Below are 14,199 nucleotides of genomic sequence, written 5' to 3' on the forward strand. Positions count from 1 at the left end.
TTACCTTGCCGTCAGGTAATGTAGTTGCCTTGGCAGTACATTTTCTCAACCGTATAACTTCCGTATTCCTACGCATGCTGTGCACTGTATTACACTGGGTCAGAAAGTGCTGTTACTTGATATTGATTTTTCTTTTTTTAGGTGGCTAAAATATGTTTTGCTGCTGGCCCCGTCCACAGCAGTACATTACTTAGCTTTGGTAATTCTGCCTGCTTCTCCAAACCAGGGGGGTGCCGACCGCCATCTACTGCAGGTAATACACTGACTATGGATATGTACCTCATACAACCCCACATCATAAAATGCGAACTATCCCTTTAGGCTCTTGCTTAGAGCAACAGAGTTAAATCAGGTTCAGAGATAAGAAATATGGGAATAGAGGTATTAAGTTTAAAAAGGACAAAAGGGGACAACAAAAACTAGCAATGAAACTCTGACCTTCGTATCTTAGGTGCTTCAGATGCTGATTTGACCTGCTGCCCTCTAACACACTGGACTTGCTGTGGATACAACTAACTCAAAATATACAGTACTGTGCAAAAGTTTTAGGCACTAAAAGTAAAGTGAGAATGCTTACAAAAATATTGCCATAAATTGTTTTAATTTATCAATGAACTTCTTACAAAAATGAGTAAACAGCAGAAACCTAAATGAAATCAATATTTGCTGTGAGCAGCTTTGCCTTTAAAACAGTAGCAGTTCTCCTCGGTACACTTTAACACAGTTTTTCATGGTAATCCCAGATTGACTCCATGATGTTGAGATCAGGGCTCTGTGGGGGCCATATCATACCTTCTTGTTGCTGACAATAGTTCTTTATGACTCTAGCTGTACGCTTGGGGTCATTGTCATGTCATGAATAAATTTGAGACCGATCAAACACCTCCCTGATGGTATTGCATAATGGATAAGAATCTAAACATCTAGGGTGCCTAAAACTTTTGCACAGTGCTGTATATGTATATATAAGATCTCAGAATGTTTCAACAGTGAATGACACTAAACTCTTCACACCAGTGACTAGATGCATTATTTGGTTGGTACATCAACACAAAATACTGTATTTTTAATCAGTATGAGCTTTTAGCTAGAGAACGACAGGTAAGTGATAATGTTGTTCAATTGTACTTGACAGGGTAGACAATGTTCCCCACTTTTTATACTTTTAGCCTTTAACCGATGCTTCTCCACCCACAATTTATTTAGACTGACTACTTCACTGTGGTGCATAACAGTAGGGTCTCGTTTATTTTTCTCAAACACCTACACAAACTGAAAACAACACCGACATTTTAAATAAAACAAAACTAGAATTACTGTTAAGTGTAACTAGCGAAGTGCACTGCACAGAACAACAGCAAACAAAATCTAAACAGCAACTTGGCCCTCTAAGTGGCCCTTCTGGGAAGACGTTCAAGCGCTAAAGCAGTCCACAAGCTTTTTAGAATTCCAGGGACCCGCTTGTTCGCTCAGAAACTGTTGCTTGACCAGATCTTTGACCGTCTGGTAGACGACGGCTTCCACCTGTAAGAAAACAAACCATTTACAACATCATGCATCATATTTGATGAAGAGCTGCATTGAAGCACAAGTTACAAAACACTTGAGCATTTGCAGCATGCACTGCACATTCACCATAGCCACACTTCATAGTTTTGCATCTGTAGCTGACATACACCTTTATGCTGTGGTAAGTGGGAAGATCCAGCAGATAGCTATGCCCACCCAGCTGTGCAACTAGGCGGAAAGAACTGTAGAGGGCTCTCTTGCAAAGTCTGCTGGAGAAACCAGGCCCACTCACAGATGGAGAGCTGGAAAATAACAGAAAAAGTAATAAAGTGCACAATAAATAAAATTACAATGATGGATGTTTCCATTTACATACATTGATTACTTCATTTATACTATTTTAAAACATTTCTCACCAAAATACACATTGTTTGTGTCTTTAAACATCTAATAAATACATAATAAACATAAAATGTTTTTCCAACCACATAAAAAAACCACAAAGTGCTTTTTAGAAATGTTTGAATTCTGCACTGATAACCTTCCATGTTGTTCCATGTATGTCTGTTGTGTATGTTCTTGAGATACAGACATCATTTGAGGGTATGTTGTATCCAGCTCAAATTCATTAAAAAAAAATGACTATCTGTGCTACAAGCAAGTCAATTTGAGTTAGTTGCCCAGTGAAATAACGGCACCTTCTTGGCTGCTGACGATGTAGACTTGCTTTGCAGTGTGTGTAACCTTTTAAAACCACCAATGTACCATAAAGATACAGTTAGCTAGCAGCAGCGAGGGACTTCGATGGATAGCGTACCTACAAGTATTACCTCAAAAGACCAAATATTGTAAATGTGTGTTTACTTCAGCACGGTATTTAGTGACACCTGGTCATTTTAGTAACTTGTACTTTACAATGTTTTGGAGGATGCTGTCTCTACTTTAGGGACATTGCTGAACATAAAAAATGTGTTTGGGCAAACATTTTTTACACTTTCATAGGGCTGTTGCAATATTGCAATACTGCACTATGGACAAGCCATCCGTAGGGGGATGGCAAGCAACCACCACAACCGCTATGTTCATGTTTCTTCTTTTTTTCATGAGGCTAGGCCCTTCTTGTTTTACACTTTAATGTGTGTGTATTGAATGTTAACCCTCTGGGGTCGCATCAGTCATCTACGATCGTAAAAGCACTTTCTTGTTACTTTTAATAATATCTCTCCATTACAACAAGCTGTCACTTGTTCTTATAGTCCATCCAGGGGTTTGGTAATCCATCAAGGAAACACTTATTTTTGCACGCTTTTGAAATATAATAAAAGTTATTATTCAATGTTTTATGTACTTATTTATCAAACTCAGCTGGCAGTCCTGTTGACTCTCTCCTCTCCAATCACAAGCTGTGTTACTAGGTGGTGGACATGCGCAAACCAGTGTCGGTTACAAAATGGCGTATTGCCGATTTACAAACGTGATTGGAATGATTTATGCTGCGCCCTGAGCATTTAGAAATCTACTGCAATAATACCGCATACTGCACTGCTGAGCCACCCTTAATCACCGCAGAGGAAATTCCTTCTATGCGACAGCCCTACTGTTACACCAAAAATCAGTGTGGTCTGGTTGAGTGAGAGAAGGCAGGGTTTCCCCACAGGCAGCACTTATCGCCACCACTACCCAATTTCCTGTGGGAAACCCTGGAGTGGAACCCTGAGACGTGCATCAGTGGTGACAGGCTCAGTGTTGACCGTGGGGGTGGTAGTGAGTATGAAAGCATTATTAGAAGCTGACATTAGCAGATGGGTGTGCAGGATAACTGATATCAAATCATTTAAAAAGGTCCGTTTCAAGACGACTACAATGACTGTAGCCCGTTCTATTCCTCAGCCTACTCAAAACTTCCTTTGGCTTCTGATTATTATTACAATTCATATATAACAGATTCTTCTTGGCAGAATTCAAGAGATTTGGTTAAAAGCCGAAGTTTTTAGGAAACAATTAACTGCTTTAGCGCTGAAAACCAGAGCATAAAGAAGCTAGGATTAATTGGCATGCTATTTCTACATCACTAAATTAAAGAAGTCTCATGTGACACTAAGCAGCATATCCTTTTGTTTCACACTATAATTTGATTTTTTTTTTTTCCAGTAGCTGTTTTTACCTCCTTTCAGTTCATCTTCACCTCCCCCTGCACACTTCATGAACTGTATTCTTTCCCTGAAATTGTCTCTCTCCTTTTTCCAGGAGCCTATTTTTCTTTGTTTATTTATAGATTGTTTGAAAGGTGCTGCAGAGCTCACGCTGACACCTTAAACCATGGTGTCACCTAAAACTAATAGTTCATGTTGCAGGACAAAAGCTGAAATACTCAGCAACACTGCGAGCGCCAAGCAGGATCACAAATCTATTTGTGTCTGTAATCTCTGCTCAAGGACAATACAGCCTCCAGTGAGAGCCACGTCTGTGTCACACTAGCTACTGGACATCAGCAGTTGTCTGCAGCTACAAAGCCAAAAGATGGCAGGATCCCCAGGCCTCACTGAGGCTGTCAAACAAACGAACTGCAGAGTCTGCCAGCAGTACTACTCTATCCCTGGAACTGGCTGCAGGAGTGTAAATCGGGTAAGCTGTAGTCAGGTCAAGACTCTCTTCAAGAAGAGTACAGGACGCCATACTGGTCCCACGTTTTTGATGCAGGGACAAGTTATTGCACAAGTTCATGCAGTTTGCAAGGCAGCGTGCAGAAGATTTATTTCTTGTACGATGTGCGATGCTGCTTCTTACCCGTCGACGATGAAGCCCTTGGTACTGTCCAGAACTTCAATATCCTTGTCTCCGTGGCACCAGTTGATGCTGAGGTCGTCATGCCGCGGGGAGGTCACAACAGGCCCCACTTGGTCACCACAGAGAAAGAAGATGTTGTGTTTCTTGTAGGATGGCGGCAGTAAGTCCTCCCATCCATCACCCAGTCGCTTGTTGGTGATATCAGACACTCCCTCATTTAAGAGCTTCTGGCCCCCTAAATAAACACGACAATATCAGTAACACAGAGGTGAATGACAATCAACTATGTAACATTACATACCGAAAAGACCTCCCATGACATCAAGTATATCATATCATATCAGCCCAACACCTTCAGTTTACCAATTTCAAAAACATCTCACTCACTATTTATGACAACATTGGAAATTATACCATCTGGATGTAAAATATCAAGCTTTACAGTGTTACCAAAACACCACCTTAAAAGGTAATTGTATTGTGTTATTTATGTCCTACAGGAATTAAAGGAACAGTTTGACATTTTAGGAAATATGTTCATTCGCTGTCTTGCAGAGCGTTGGTTGAGGAGATCCATACCACTCACATCTGTACCCTACATATGAAGCTACAACCAGCAGCCAGTTAGCTTGTCTTAACATAAAATCTGGAAATGGGGAAACAGCTAGACTGGCTGTCTCCAAAGATTAAAAAAAACACCTGCCAGCACCTCTAAAGCTTACTAACTAAAATGTTACATCTAGTTTGTTTGATCCATAAAAAAATGTAAAAACAACACATGAAAACTCCAAAAAGCTGCTGGCTTTAAACGTTTCATATTTAGCGTACAGATATGAGAGTCTTATTTGCCTTCTCATAAAACTCTCCACTATGAAACAAGTACACGTGTTTCCCAAAATGTTTAACAATTGCTTTGAGGCTCTTTACCTAGCACCATGCTGGTGATGTAGACTGGCTGGATGAAGTGGCTCAGTAATGCACCCTGGACCCCAGTGACAGTCCAGCAACACAACTTGTCACTACCAGACATGCAGCAGACTTTGGCGCCCCAGAAACTCGGGTCAAGGTAGGCTACAGGGACCAGCAGGCTCTTGGCATGATACTGCAGCTTCATAGAAGTCCATGTGTTGTTCGCAGAGCCCCTAAACAGGATATTACATTGTTTTTTTACTCATTAAGATACCATACTAATATGGATATTGAAACAATCAAAAGAAGGGTACTTGAAGTAGAAATTCTTAGCTGCTCCTTCAGGACACTGATTGGTGTAGAGATGCAGGCTGATCTTGGGTTTGAGCTGAAGCTGGTGGCTGTCTGCACTGCTCTCAAATATACAGTTCTCCTTGGCCTTTGGATCAGCATCAAAGAACAGCAGAAGCTGTTTGTACAGAAACCTGAACACAAGCAGAAAATACCAATTTCACTTTGAGCCGCACCAGTACTTTCAATGCACCAGAAGCACCATCATCGGGTGCAAGAAAGCGAGCGAGACGATCCAGACTGCATGCACTCTAACAACAACAACAATAACAATAATAATAATAATAATAACAACTTAATTTATATAGTACCTTTCAAAACTACTGTTACAAAGTGCTTCACAAACAAGGACAAATAAAAGAAAGCAGGAAGCAATAACATACAAAATCACAGCCAAGAAAAAGCTATATTTATACATTTTATGTTTAAAGTTAAGATTTAGTAAATTAGGAAACGCTTTAGCACTTCCAATATTAATACTGAGCTTCACATGGCTAAGTTCTTCATCCTCTCAGGAAGCCATATCAGCAGTTTGTACCTTAGAAGAGACCGTCTGGCGATGATGATGGCGTGGCAGTCATGGACCATCGTCCCATTGTAGCAAAGCCACTTGTTGCAGCTTAAACGGCCTGCTCCAAACGCCACCACCTTGTAATGCTCACATGGACGACCAGCTGTGTCTAACACTTCTAGGGAGGATATGAAGATATTTTTCTTCCCAATTTATTATTAGCTTTGTCGCTTTAGTTAATGACAACTCCTTGAGACAGAATGACAGAGATAAGATTGAAACAAAACTCTTTAAAAGCCTGGGCAGAATATAAAAGACAGAGAAGCTAGCAAGCGTGAAATACCGTTTGAGTGCACTTCATATGCCATTCTCCTCATTCTCCATTCAAACCATAGCTTGTGACTAAAAGGACAGATTTCAAAAGAGCTTAATGACCTCTAAAATTAAAAATACTCCTAGGAGAAGGAGACAGATTTCATTGCCCAATATGTATTAACATGCTGCAATCTATAGGATATACTGTGTATATATATATATATACACACACACACACACACACACACACACACACACACACAGATATATAGATATACTATATATAACTAATATATGTCAATCTTAATGTTATTTAAATGCTATTTTGTTTCATTGATTTTTGATGCTTTGGCAATATTGTTGTTGTGTTGTTCATGCCAATAAAGCGAATTTGAATCTGTAGGTTATGATGGATCAGACTGACAGATTTACTTAAATAAAAAAGAAAATATCAGCTCTTCAGCATTGAAATGTCAAAATCATGTCCAGAACTTGAGCACGAGGATAAATGTAGCTTTGTTTCTAAGTGAATGGATATAAACAGAAATGTATTCACTTTTTTACAATACTGTTAATTGTCCTTAAGTCAACCTTTTACCTTTTAATAGTTCTCTCAAATTCTCTTAAAGTAGTTTTACTGTTAAATGAAAGACTATTTTTTCATACTGTATGTCAGTGTCACATTTATATTCTTTATCTGCACCTGCGTTAAAGTAATATCATGCTTATATTGAGTTAAACATTTAGACCCAAAACACTACTACTCATTACTGACAAAATAAGCACTTAAAATGAAGAATGAAGAGCTGTTTCATTGAAAAATAAAGGATATAAGCTGGTCTTTTAATAAATCTAAGGTCAAATAAGGAGCTCACCTCTTATCAAGACAAATGCTGCCATGTGGCTCTTACAGCCTTGGAAATCAGGACACATCTTCAGGAGGCTGTCAAACTTCTCACTGCTTATTGCTGCCATGTGATTCTTGTGCCAGTCAGTGCGCCAAACTGGAAGACAGGAAAAAATAAAACCAAAAGACAGCTTTATAATCAGCGATGGAAAGTATTTTGGACATCACCAATCCTCACCATGTCCTTCAAATGCTAGTGATGAGTAGTAATGCTTGCCTTGAACATTTTATATCCTACAATTGCAGTAAATGTACCTTCAAAGTCTCTCTGGTACCCGGAGCAACTCCCCACCTCCCCTCATAATGCATCCCATTGTCTTAACACAAGGCTGATTTCAGTCCGAATACCCAAATGTAAATCTTGACAAAGAGTCACTCAAAGCATATTTTCATCTAGTTTTTTTTCCCATATGCTGTGTGTGTATACATATATATATATATATATATATGATGTATTCTGTGAAGAAATTGCCAGAATACATGCTGAGGAAGGGCGTCTTGCTCGCAAAGTCCGTATGGCAATATTAAAAAGTCAAATTGGAGTGCTGTCCTAGTCTCTCTTTTTTATAATTCACTACATAGGATCCAGCACCCAGTCTTCAAGGTCTAATTGTGAGTTGAGCGTGTTGTATCTTATTTACAATAAGTGCTTTAAAATTCCACACAAACAAAAGCCTGTTTTTTTTTGTTTTTTTTAAATGAGCAATAAGTGTTAGCATGAGGTGTTGACGTCTGATAAAATAACTTCCAGTCTGTAATGGAAGATGGACGGTGACAAATGGCAACAGGGAGGCAGTGTGCTGACTGGAGAAGTGAGGAGGTTATGGGAAAACTTAGGTAGGTTGAACAAGAGATGGGCAGCACCGTTCAGGACTAGCTGCAGAGCACATGCATCATTATTCTGATGTTCGTCTGTGCCACATGCGTTCTTCCCTGCATGTTATGAACAGCGCTACACGGAGACATTCATCATTATTGTGGCAACAGTCAAACTGGCAGATCTGATTTTAGGCATGTCTACATCATGATTAGATATTGTATGCCCTTTTCCTTCTGACATCACACAGTGCGACTACTATTACTGCACATTCAGTCTTTGTGCTCCAGTCGATGTCCTTTTTCTGGTCCAGGGGGAGCTCTTCATCAGAGAGTACGCTTTCGGCAGGTGACATACCAGAGAGAGAGAGGACAGCTGCGTCGTCATTTGAGTCTTCATCCTGTGAAAACCAAAATCACTCTACTAAAAATTGGGATCATGAGTTTCTCCTCTAATTAATCTGTAATCTTCTTCTCTCATGTTAATTTAGGAATTCATGCTGTGGTCATGACTTTGTCGGCAGATGTGAGCAAACTGCTTACATGTGCTTGCACATGTTCACATGAGACGAGAAGGATGATGTAATGTGCAAGATAAGCTGTGAACATGGGATATAAATGATCAATGTTTAAGTGACAAGGTGGCTGCAGATTAAGTAACACAAATGTTCAGATTTCACGTCGATGATGTCAGATTTTAAAAAATGAATGAATACCGTCATTTATTCCCACATCATTTCAGGTTGTCCGTCAAGGATGCCTTCCAAATAAAAGCAGAGAAGGTTTTTCCCCCCCAGGAAATAGGTTACTGGAGGAGATAAGCTGAGTCTGACAGATGCTGACAGCATCTCATCTTCTGTGATAACCTAACATATTCTACATTTTGCCTTTGCTACAGTATGCAACAAGCACCTGACATTACCTCTTTCCATTTATTTACCTCAGCTCCCACTAGGATGTCGCCACAGTCAAGTTTATCTTTGAGTTTGGGGATTGAAGCTCTCTCAATTCTGAGTCTGTCACCTCCTTCAGCGGGTAAAGCTTCTTTTACTTGATCATGGTCTCCGGAAGCAGACAGATTTTTCCTATTAGGGTAACAGGAACAGATTTAACTGAGCAGCTGGTCACTCAAAATGTCTGCAAGGAGCAGGGAAGGAGGTTTAGGGCTGGAGGGTGAGGTTCAAGAGCAAGGCATCATTACAAGGTTCACCAGTGTCTAATAAACCCTTTTTCCAACCTGCATGTTTCAGTAGAAGTGTGATGGAATGGCCTGTGGACTCACAAATGAGATCAAAGAGCTTAATTTACATTTCAGGTATTCAGCTGACAAAGATTTTTTGGGGGGGATACTTTGGCCTACCATTAAAGGTAGATTTTCTATTAATGTTAAAATAGAAGAAAAAAATGCAAAAAGCGGATGACTGACAACGGCAACAAAGGTTTAGATCAGATTCAAAGCAAGTACATGAAATGTGTCACAACCAGATGAGCCGCTGGGCTGTTCACTGTCCTGAAACTATGGGTGCACTTATTAATGAGCTTTGGTAACTGACAGTGTGTGCGCCCACACACACACACTGCCAGCAGGCTCCTCACCTATCCGTTCTGAAACCTCAGTAACAAGCTGCCACAACGTAACGTAAAAGTCAAATATCTCTGACAAAGAAACAGTTATGACTTGGTCTGGAACTGGTCTGTCCAAACACTGTCATGGGTAAAGGCAGGATGTGGAGGTACTGGGAAGACATAAATGTCCAATCATTAATCTAGACAAGTGTACAATTAGTAAGCAGCTGGCTGTTCTGGTAGTATTACTGTAACCGTACAAACATCTCCGACACCTTTTCCATTACCTCAGCGAAGTAGCGGCGCTGTTACAACTTAAAGCATCATCTGTCAACTGGATCTGGGGATGTGAAAAGTGTGAGCTTGGCTCAAAGTCTGGCAGAGACTGAAAACTAGCAGCACCTCTTCTTGGACTGGATTTAAATGCATCTTGATCCGCCATGCTTTTCAAGCACCCTGTAAAAACAAGAAATTAGGTTAGTGTGAGCGCACTTTTTAACTGTGCCAATATAATCAATAGATTGGCTCCTTTCACAACTGTGCCGGAATTTCCTATTTTTGTTTTGTTTAGGAGCCACTAGCCCTAATTTTGCTCATTATTTCTATTTCATGGTGCCTTCATCTGATAACTTCTTACAATAAGAACTGTTCTGTTACTAGTGAGGAAACCACATTTGTTTGTTTCTTTAAAGTAGCATCTGACATGACTGACTTTATTTACAGTAATACTTTAAAAATTACATGATGCAAACATTCAAGTAACTTAATAATAATTAATATTTGTTTAAATCTGAAATGGATTATTTTCAACAACTTGAATTTCTACAAAAGGTCAGTAATTTTGTCTTTGTTGGACTCATTGTTTCCATACATGAACCCTGATAAAACGAGTGATGCAAACTTTTCTCTTGATGTATTTGTTTGTGGACATCAGTGTGCTGGTTTGATCCTGCTTTGACGAGACAGCTTGTCATAATAATCATTCAATAATAATAATTTTGTTAACTGCAATGTAATTTTCATGACGCCTGTTGCTAGCAAACTTACTTGTAGCCAATACACATTTACCTGGAGCTGACACCATTAGTGGATTAATCGGTTAGTAAATCAACAAAAAACTAATGGTTAACTTTTCTCGTTTCTTGTTTAAATCCCTTTTTCAGCCATTCTGTGGTTGCTCAGTTATTAGGATTTGCTGTTTTTATATGTTAAATATCACTGTACTGTTGTTGGTCAGACAAAAAAAGACATCTGAAGACGTCATCTCGGGCTTAAATTATGATGTACAATGAATTTCTGATGATTTATAGCTTTCTTGCCATATATTGAGAATTTGCTACTGTTTTTAAAGCTATTCCAGATGGTCTGTCCCACTTAATGAAAAGCCGTATAAGATGTAAAGATATTAAGAACTTAAACCACAAACCATCTATCAGATTTATCACAGATTCTCAATGCAATAATAAACATATTTGAAATGAATTATACAAACAACAAAAGGTCACCCCAAGAGGAAAGTTCTTTTGGAGTCACTTAATTGAGAATATTAATTGGAATAAAACTCGGTCATTACCATACAAATTCTGTATATCCAGTAAGGCTAGAAAAGTGTTTTTTCAATCCTGATCCTGCTGCATCCCTGCCCTGCATGTTTTAGATGTTTTCCTCTCTCAACACACCTGATTCAAGTGATCAGCTCCTCATCAAGCTCTGCAGAAGCCTGATATCGACCCATTTGTTTGAATCAGGGGTGTTGGAGCAGAGAAACATCTAAGCCTAAAACATGCAGGGCAGGGATGCAGCAGGGCAGGGATGCAAAAACACTGGGATAGAGAAATACATTTAAAAAGCCTACATGACAAATATTCCACTAATGTTTTTGTTTCACATTTTGCTGATGTTGATGCTAACTGTACTTTTTGTAAAAATGAAAATAAATAATTTCTTTTCCCGATTGTAACTTAGTTGCCAGATTGGTCAGATTTTAGTTGTCATTTCTATCATAGACATAATTTTAAACTTTCTGTTACAGAAGTTATAATATATTTTGAATGTAAAGACCCTAAAATTGATTTTTATTAACATGATGATTATAATGGGTATAATCTTATTCACAAATTTAGAAATAACCTTTGTTTTCTGTTCCATCATGATTTCACATATTTTTTGAACTCTAAAATCTCTTTAAAACAAAAAGAGTACATGTACAATTGATTATTATGATTGCATTTTTGAAAACATATACAGTAGCCTACTTTTATTATTTATTTTATTGGCATTATCTGTCGATTTTGTATTTCAATTGTATTTCAGATTATAATTTCAATTCACAATGGTTCACATTTGGACTTTGGATAGATAGATGGATGGATGGATAGCGTTATTAAACCACTTGAGAGAAAAGCTCTCATTTCCAAGTGTAAAATATACAAAGCATAAATACAACACACAAGACAAATGACTTACAAAAATACAAATAAACGATGAAATGGAATGTGTTACTTTAAATAAAGTTTCAATAAAAATAAAAATAAATGAATAAGACATTTGTCACTACTTTCTGTCATTATTAGCCAACCACCATTAAGTTTATCAACTGACAGGTTAATCTAACTTATAATGAAAATAATGAATTTTAGCCCTACATTTGACTTACTGTCATAGTACAAAACAGACAGCGATTTTTGTTGTTTTGCAGTTACCTGTTAATCAATAATAATCAATTTAGCGTTAAAGTCAAGCTAACTAAACTAAACTAGGTCTATCAAGCACCCAGCGAAGATGAACGATACAACCTCGAAGACAGGTGAGCGGTTAGTTTAACTTTCCTATTGACAAAGTTGGCAATCTTAAGTGCTTTGGCAAATCTAAGAGATTGAAAAAGTTTCACTCGTTTTAAGACAAAACTATGAAACATAAAAGTTAGACGTCAACATTGAAGTAGCTAGCTAAGGTTTGCTAATGCTTTAACTGCTAGCTAAAGTTAACTCTTTCTGTCCCGTCCGTCATTCTTAAAATAAAAAAACAAACATTTTACCGTTTAACGCAGAGTTTGTATGAGGTTAAATGATTTAAACTTCCGAGTGAATTGTGGCTAAACAGCTCCATATGTTTACCTTCAGTTTTTATGCATTCCTCAAAGCTGAAAGAGACGAACTTGTCGCGGTGTTTTATCCACCGTCCAGCTGTCTGAATCCAGTCGCAGTGTGTTTTAAATTGCGTGTTTTGTTAATGTATTTGGTTTATTATGGAGTCGCCACAAACTCTGGCGCCCCCCTGTGGACTCTCACAGTATCGCTGTGTGATATCTTTTACCACTGAAAAGCTTTTTTTTACCACAAACAAAGCAACTAACACTGTCCAAGAATAAATATAATAATAAATTAAACGGGCATAAATTGATTCTGATGTTAGGGAAGGACACTTATAAGTATGTTTTCGTAAAAATAATTGAAATGTTAATGTAGGTGTTGGCATACGAAGTATGTAAAAAGATACAGAGAAACACATGGGACACAGTGATCAATCAAAGCCATTCATTTGGTGATAAAGTTTAATATCATTGCTGTTAACTTTATGCAAGTAATGTATCAATAATGTGACAGTAGTCTAAAGCTGCAACAATCAGTTGATCAACAGAAAATGAATTATTATACTATGTTGATAATCGATTAATCATTTTGAGACATTTTTCTAATAAAAATGTCCAATTCCAGCTTAGCAAATGTGAATATCTTCTGGTTTATTTAGTTTTCTATGATAGTGAACTAAATATCTTTGGGTTGTTGACTGTTGGTCAGGACAAAACAAGACCTTTGAGGAAGTCACGTCAGGCTTTGGGAAACAGTGATCCACATTTTTTGGACATTTTATAAACCAAATGACTAATTTATTAATCGTGAATCGCCAGATTAATCGATAATGAAAATAATCGTTAGTTGCAGCCTTACAGTATTCCTTCACAATCATTTCCCATTGAAGGACAAAAAAAATGGAACAAAATGAGTATCATGATGTATCATGTCACTTCTCTCAGAATAAATGCAGTATGCAGTAAAAAGCAGATGTCCACATGGTGGAGACACAGGATACAAACTCTTTTAGGACTCTTCATGACATCCTCTAAATTGCTTGTCCCGTCCAGTGTCAAAGGACAGGACCCTCTAAAAAAACACTTTGCATGCAACAATACCTTACTGCTACTTCTAGAAACAATGGCTACAAATATAACTGTCATAATAACAAGCGGTAATAGATAACAGTCCTTCATGAAAAATTAATACATTTATAAATTCAGGTTTGAAAGTTGTCGATCAGATCCACAACAAAATCGCTAAAAATGGTGTCCACATATTTTTGACTTTATCGTGTATAATCCTGTTAAAGTGCTGTGCAACTATTTTACATACGCTTATACTTGTGTAAATAACCATTTCAGTGGTGTCACTTCACATGTTCCACATACATGATAGTTATAATGGGTTGTCAACGGATGGGTGGACAAATAAAATGATGGTTAGACAGCAAC

The 14,199-nt window shown here is 38.1% G+C and overlaps 1 protein-coding gene across 3 annotated transcripts; it reads right to left on the minus strand.

Moving 5' to 3' along the window:
• Window positions 1-1,222: 1,222 nt before the first annotated feature.
• adad2 (adenosine deaminase domain containing 2) lies at window positions 1,223-12,894 on the minus strand. Of its 3 annotated transcripts, none has more exons than XM_067608452.1 (11): window positions 12,788-12,894; window positions 9,959-10,127; window positions 9,046-9,190; window positions 8,464-8,506; window positions 7,258-7,386; window positions 6,095-6,245; window positions 5,520-5,690; window positions 5,224-5,438; window positions 4,297-4,531; window positions 1,679-1,811; window positions 1,223-1,524 (listed from the first exon to the last, which is right to left on the minus strand). In XM_067608452.1, the coding sequence occupies exons 2-11, from the start codon at window positions 10,111-10,113 to the stop codon at window positions 1,414-1,416; spliced, it is 1,488 nt and encodes a 495-aa protein (XP_067464553.1). In that variant the 5' UTR covers window positions 10,114-10,127; window positions 12,788-12,894; the 3' UTR covers window positions 1,223-1,413. The 3 variants fall into 3 exon arrangements, with proteins under 3 accessions (XP_067464553.1, XP_067464552.1, XP_067464554.1); XM_067608451.1 differs by having other exon boundaries at window positions 6,095-6,242; window positions 8,377-8,506; XM_067608453.1 differs by having other exon boundaries at window positions 8,377-8,506; window positions 12,788-12,893.
• Between the last annotated feature and the right edge of the window lie 1,305 nt (window positions 12,895-14,199).

Source organism: Thunnus thynnus, chromosome 13 (genome assembly GCF_963924715.1).
Source record: "Thunnus thynnus chromosome 13, fThuThy2.1, whole genome shotgun sequence".
Classification (NCBI taxonomy): domain Eukaryota; kingdom Metazoa; phylum Chordata; class Actinopteri; order Scombriformes; family Scombridae; genus Thunnus; species Thunnus thynnus.

What these genes read in the sequence shown, in the direction of transcription:
- adad2 (XM_067608453.1), bottom strand. Translation starts at nt 10,113, where the DNA reads ATGGCGGATCAAGATGCATTTAAATCCAGTCCAAGAAGAGGTGCTGCT. An exon ending in CTGGAGCACAAAGACTGAAT is followed by an intron (nt 7,387 to 8,376) that starts GTGCAGTAATAG and finishes CCTGTCTTCCAG; the next exon opens with TTTGGCGCACTGACTGGCAC. An exon ending in AAGGGCTTCATCGTCGACGG is followed by an intron (nt 1,812 to 4,296) that starts GTAAGAAGCAGC and finishes GTTATTTTCCAG; the next exon opens with CTCTCCATCTGTGAGTGGGC.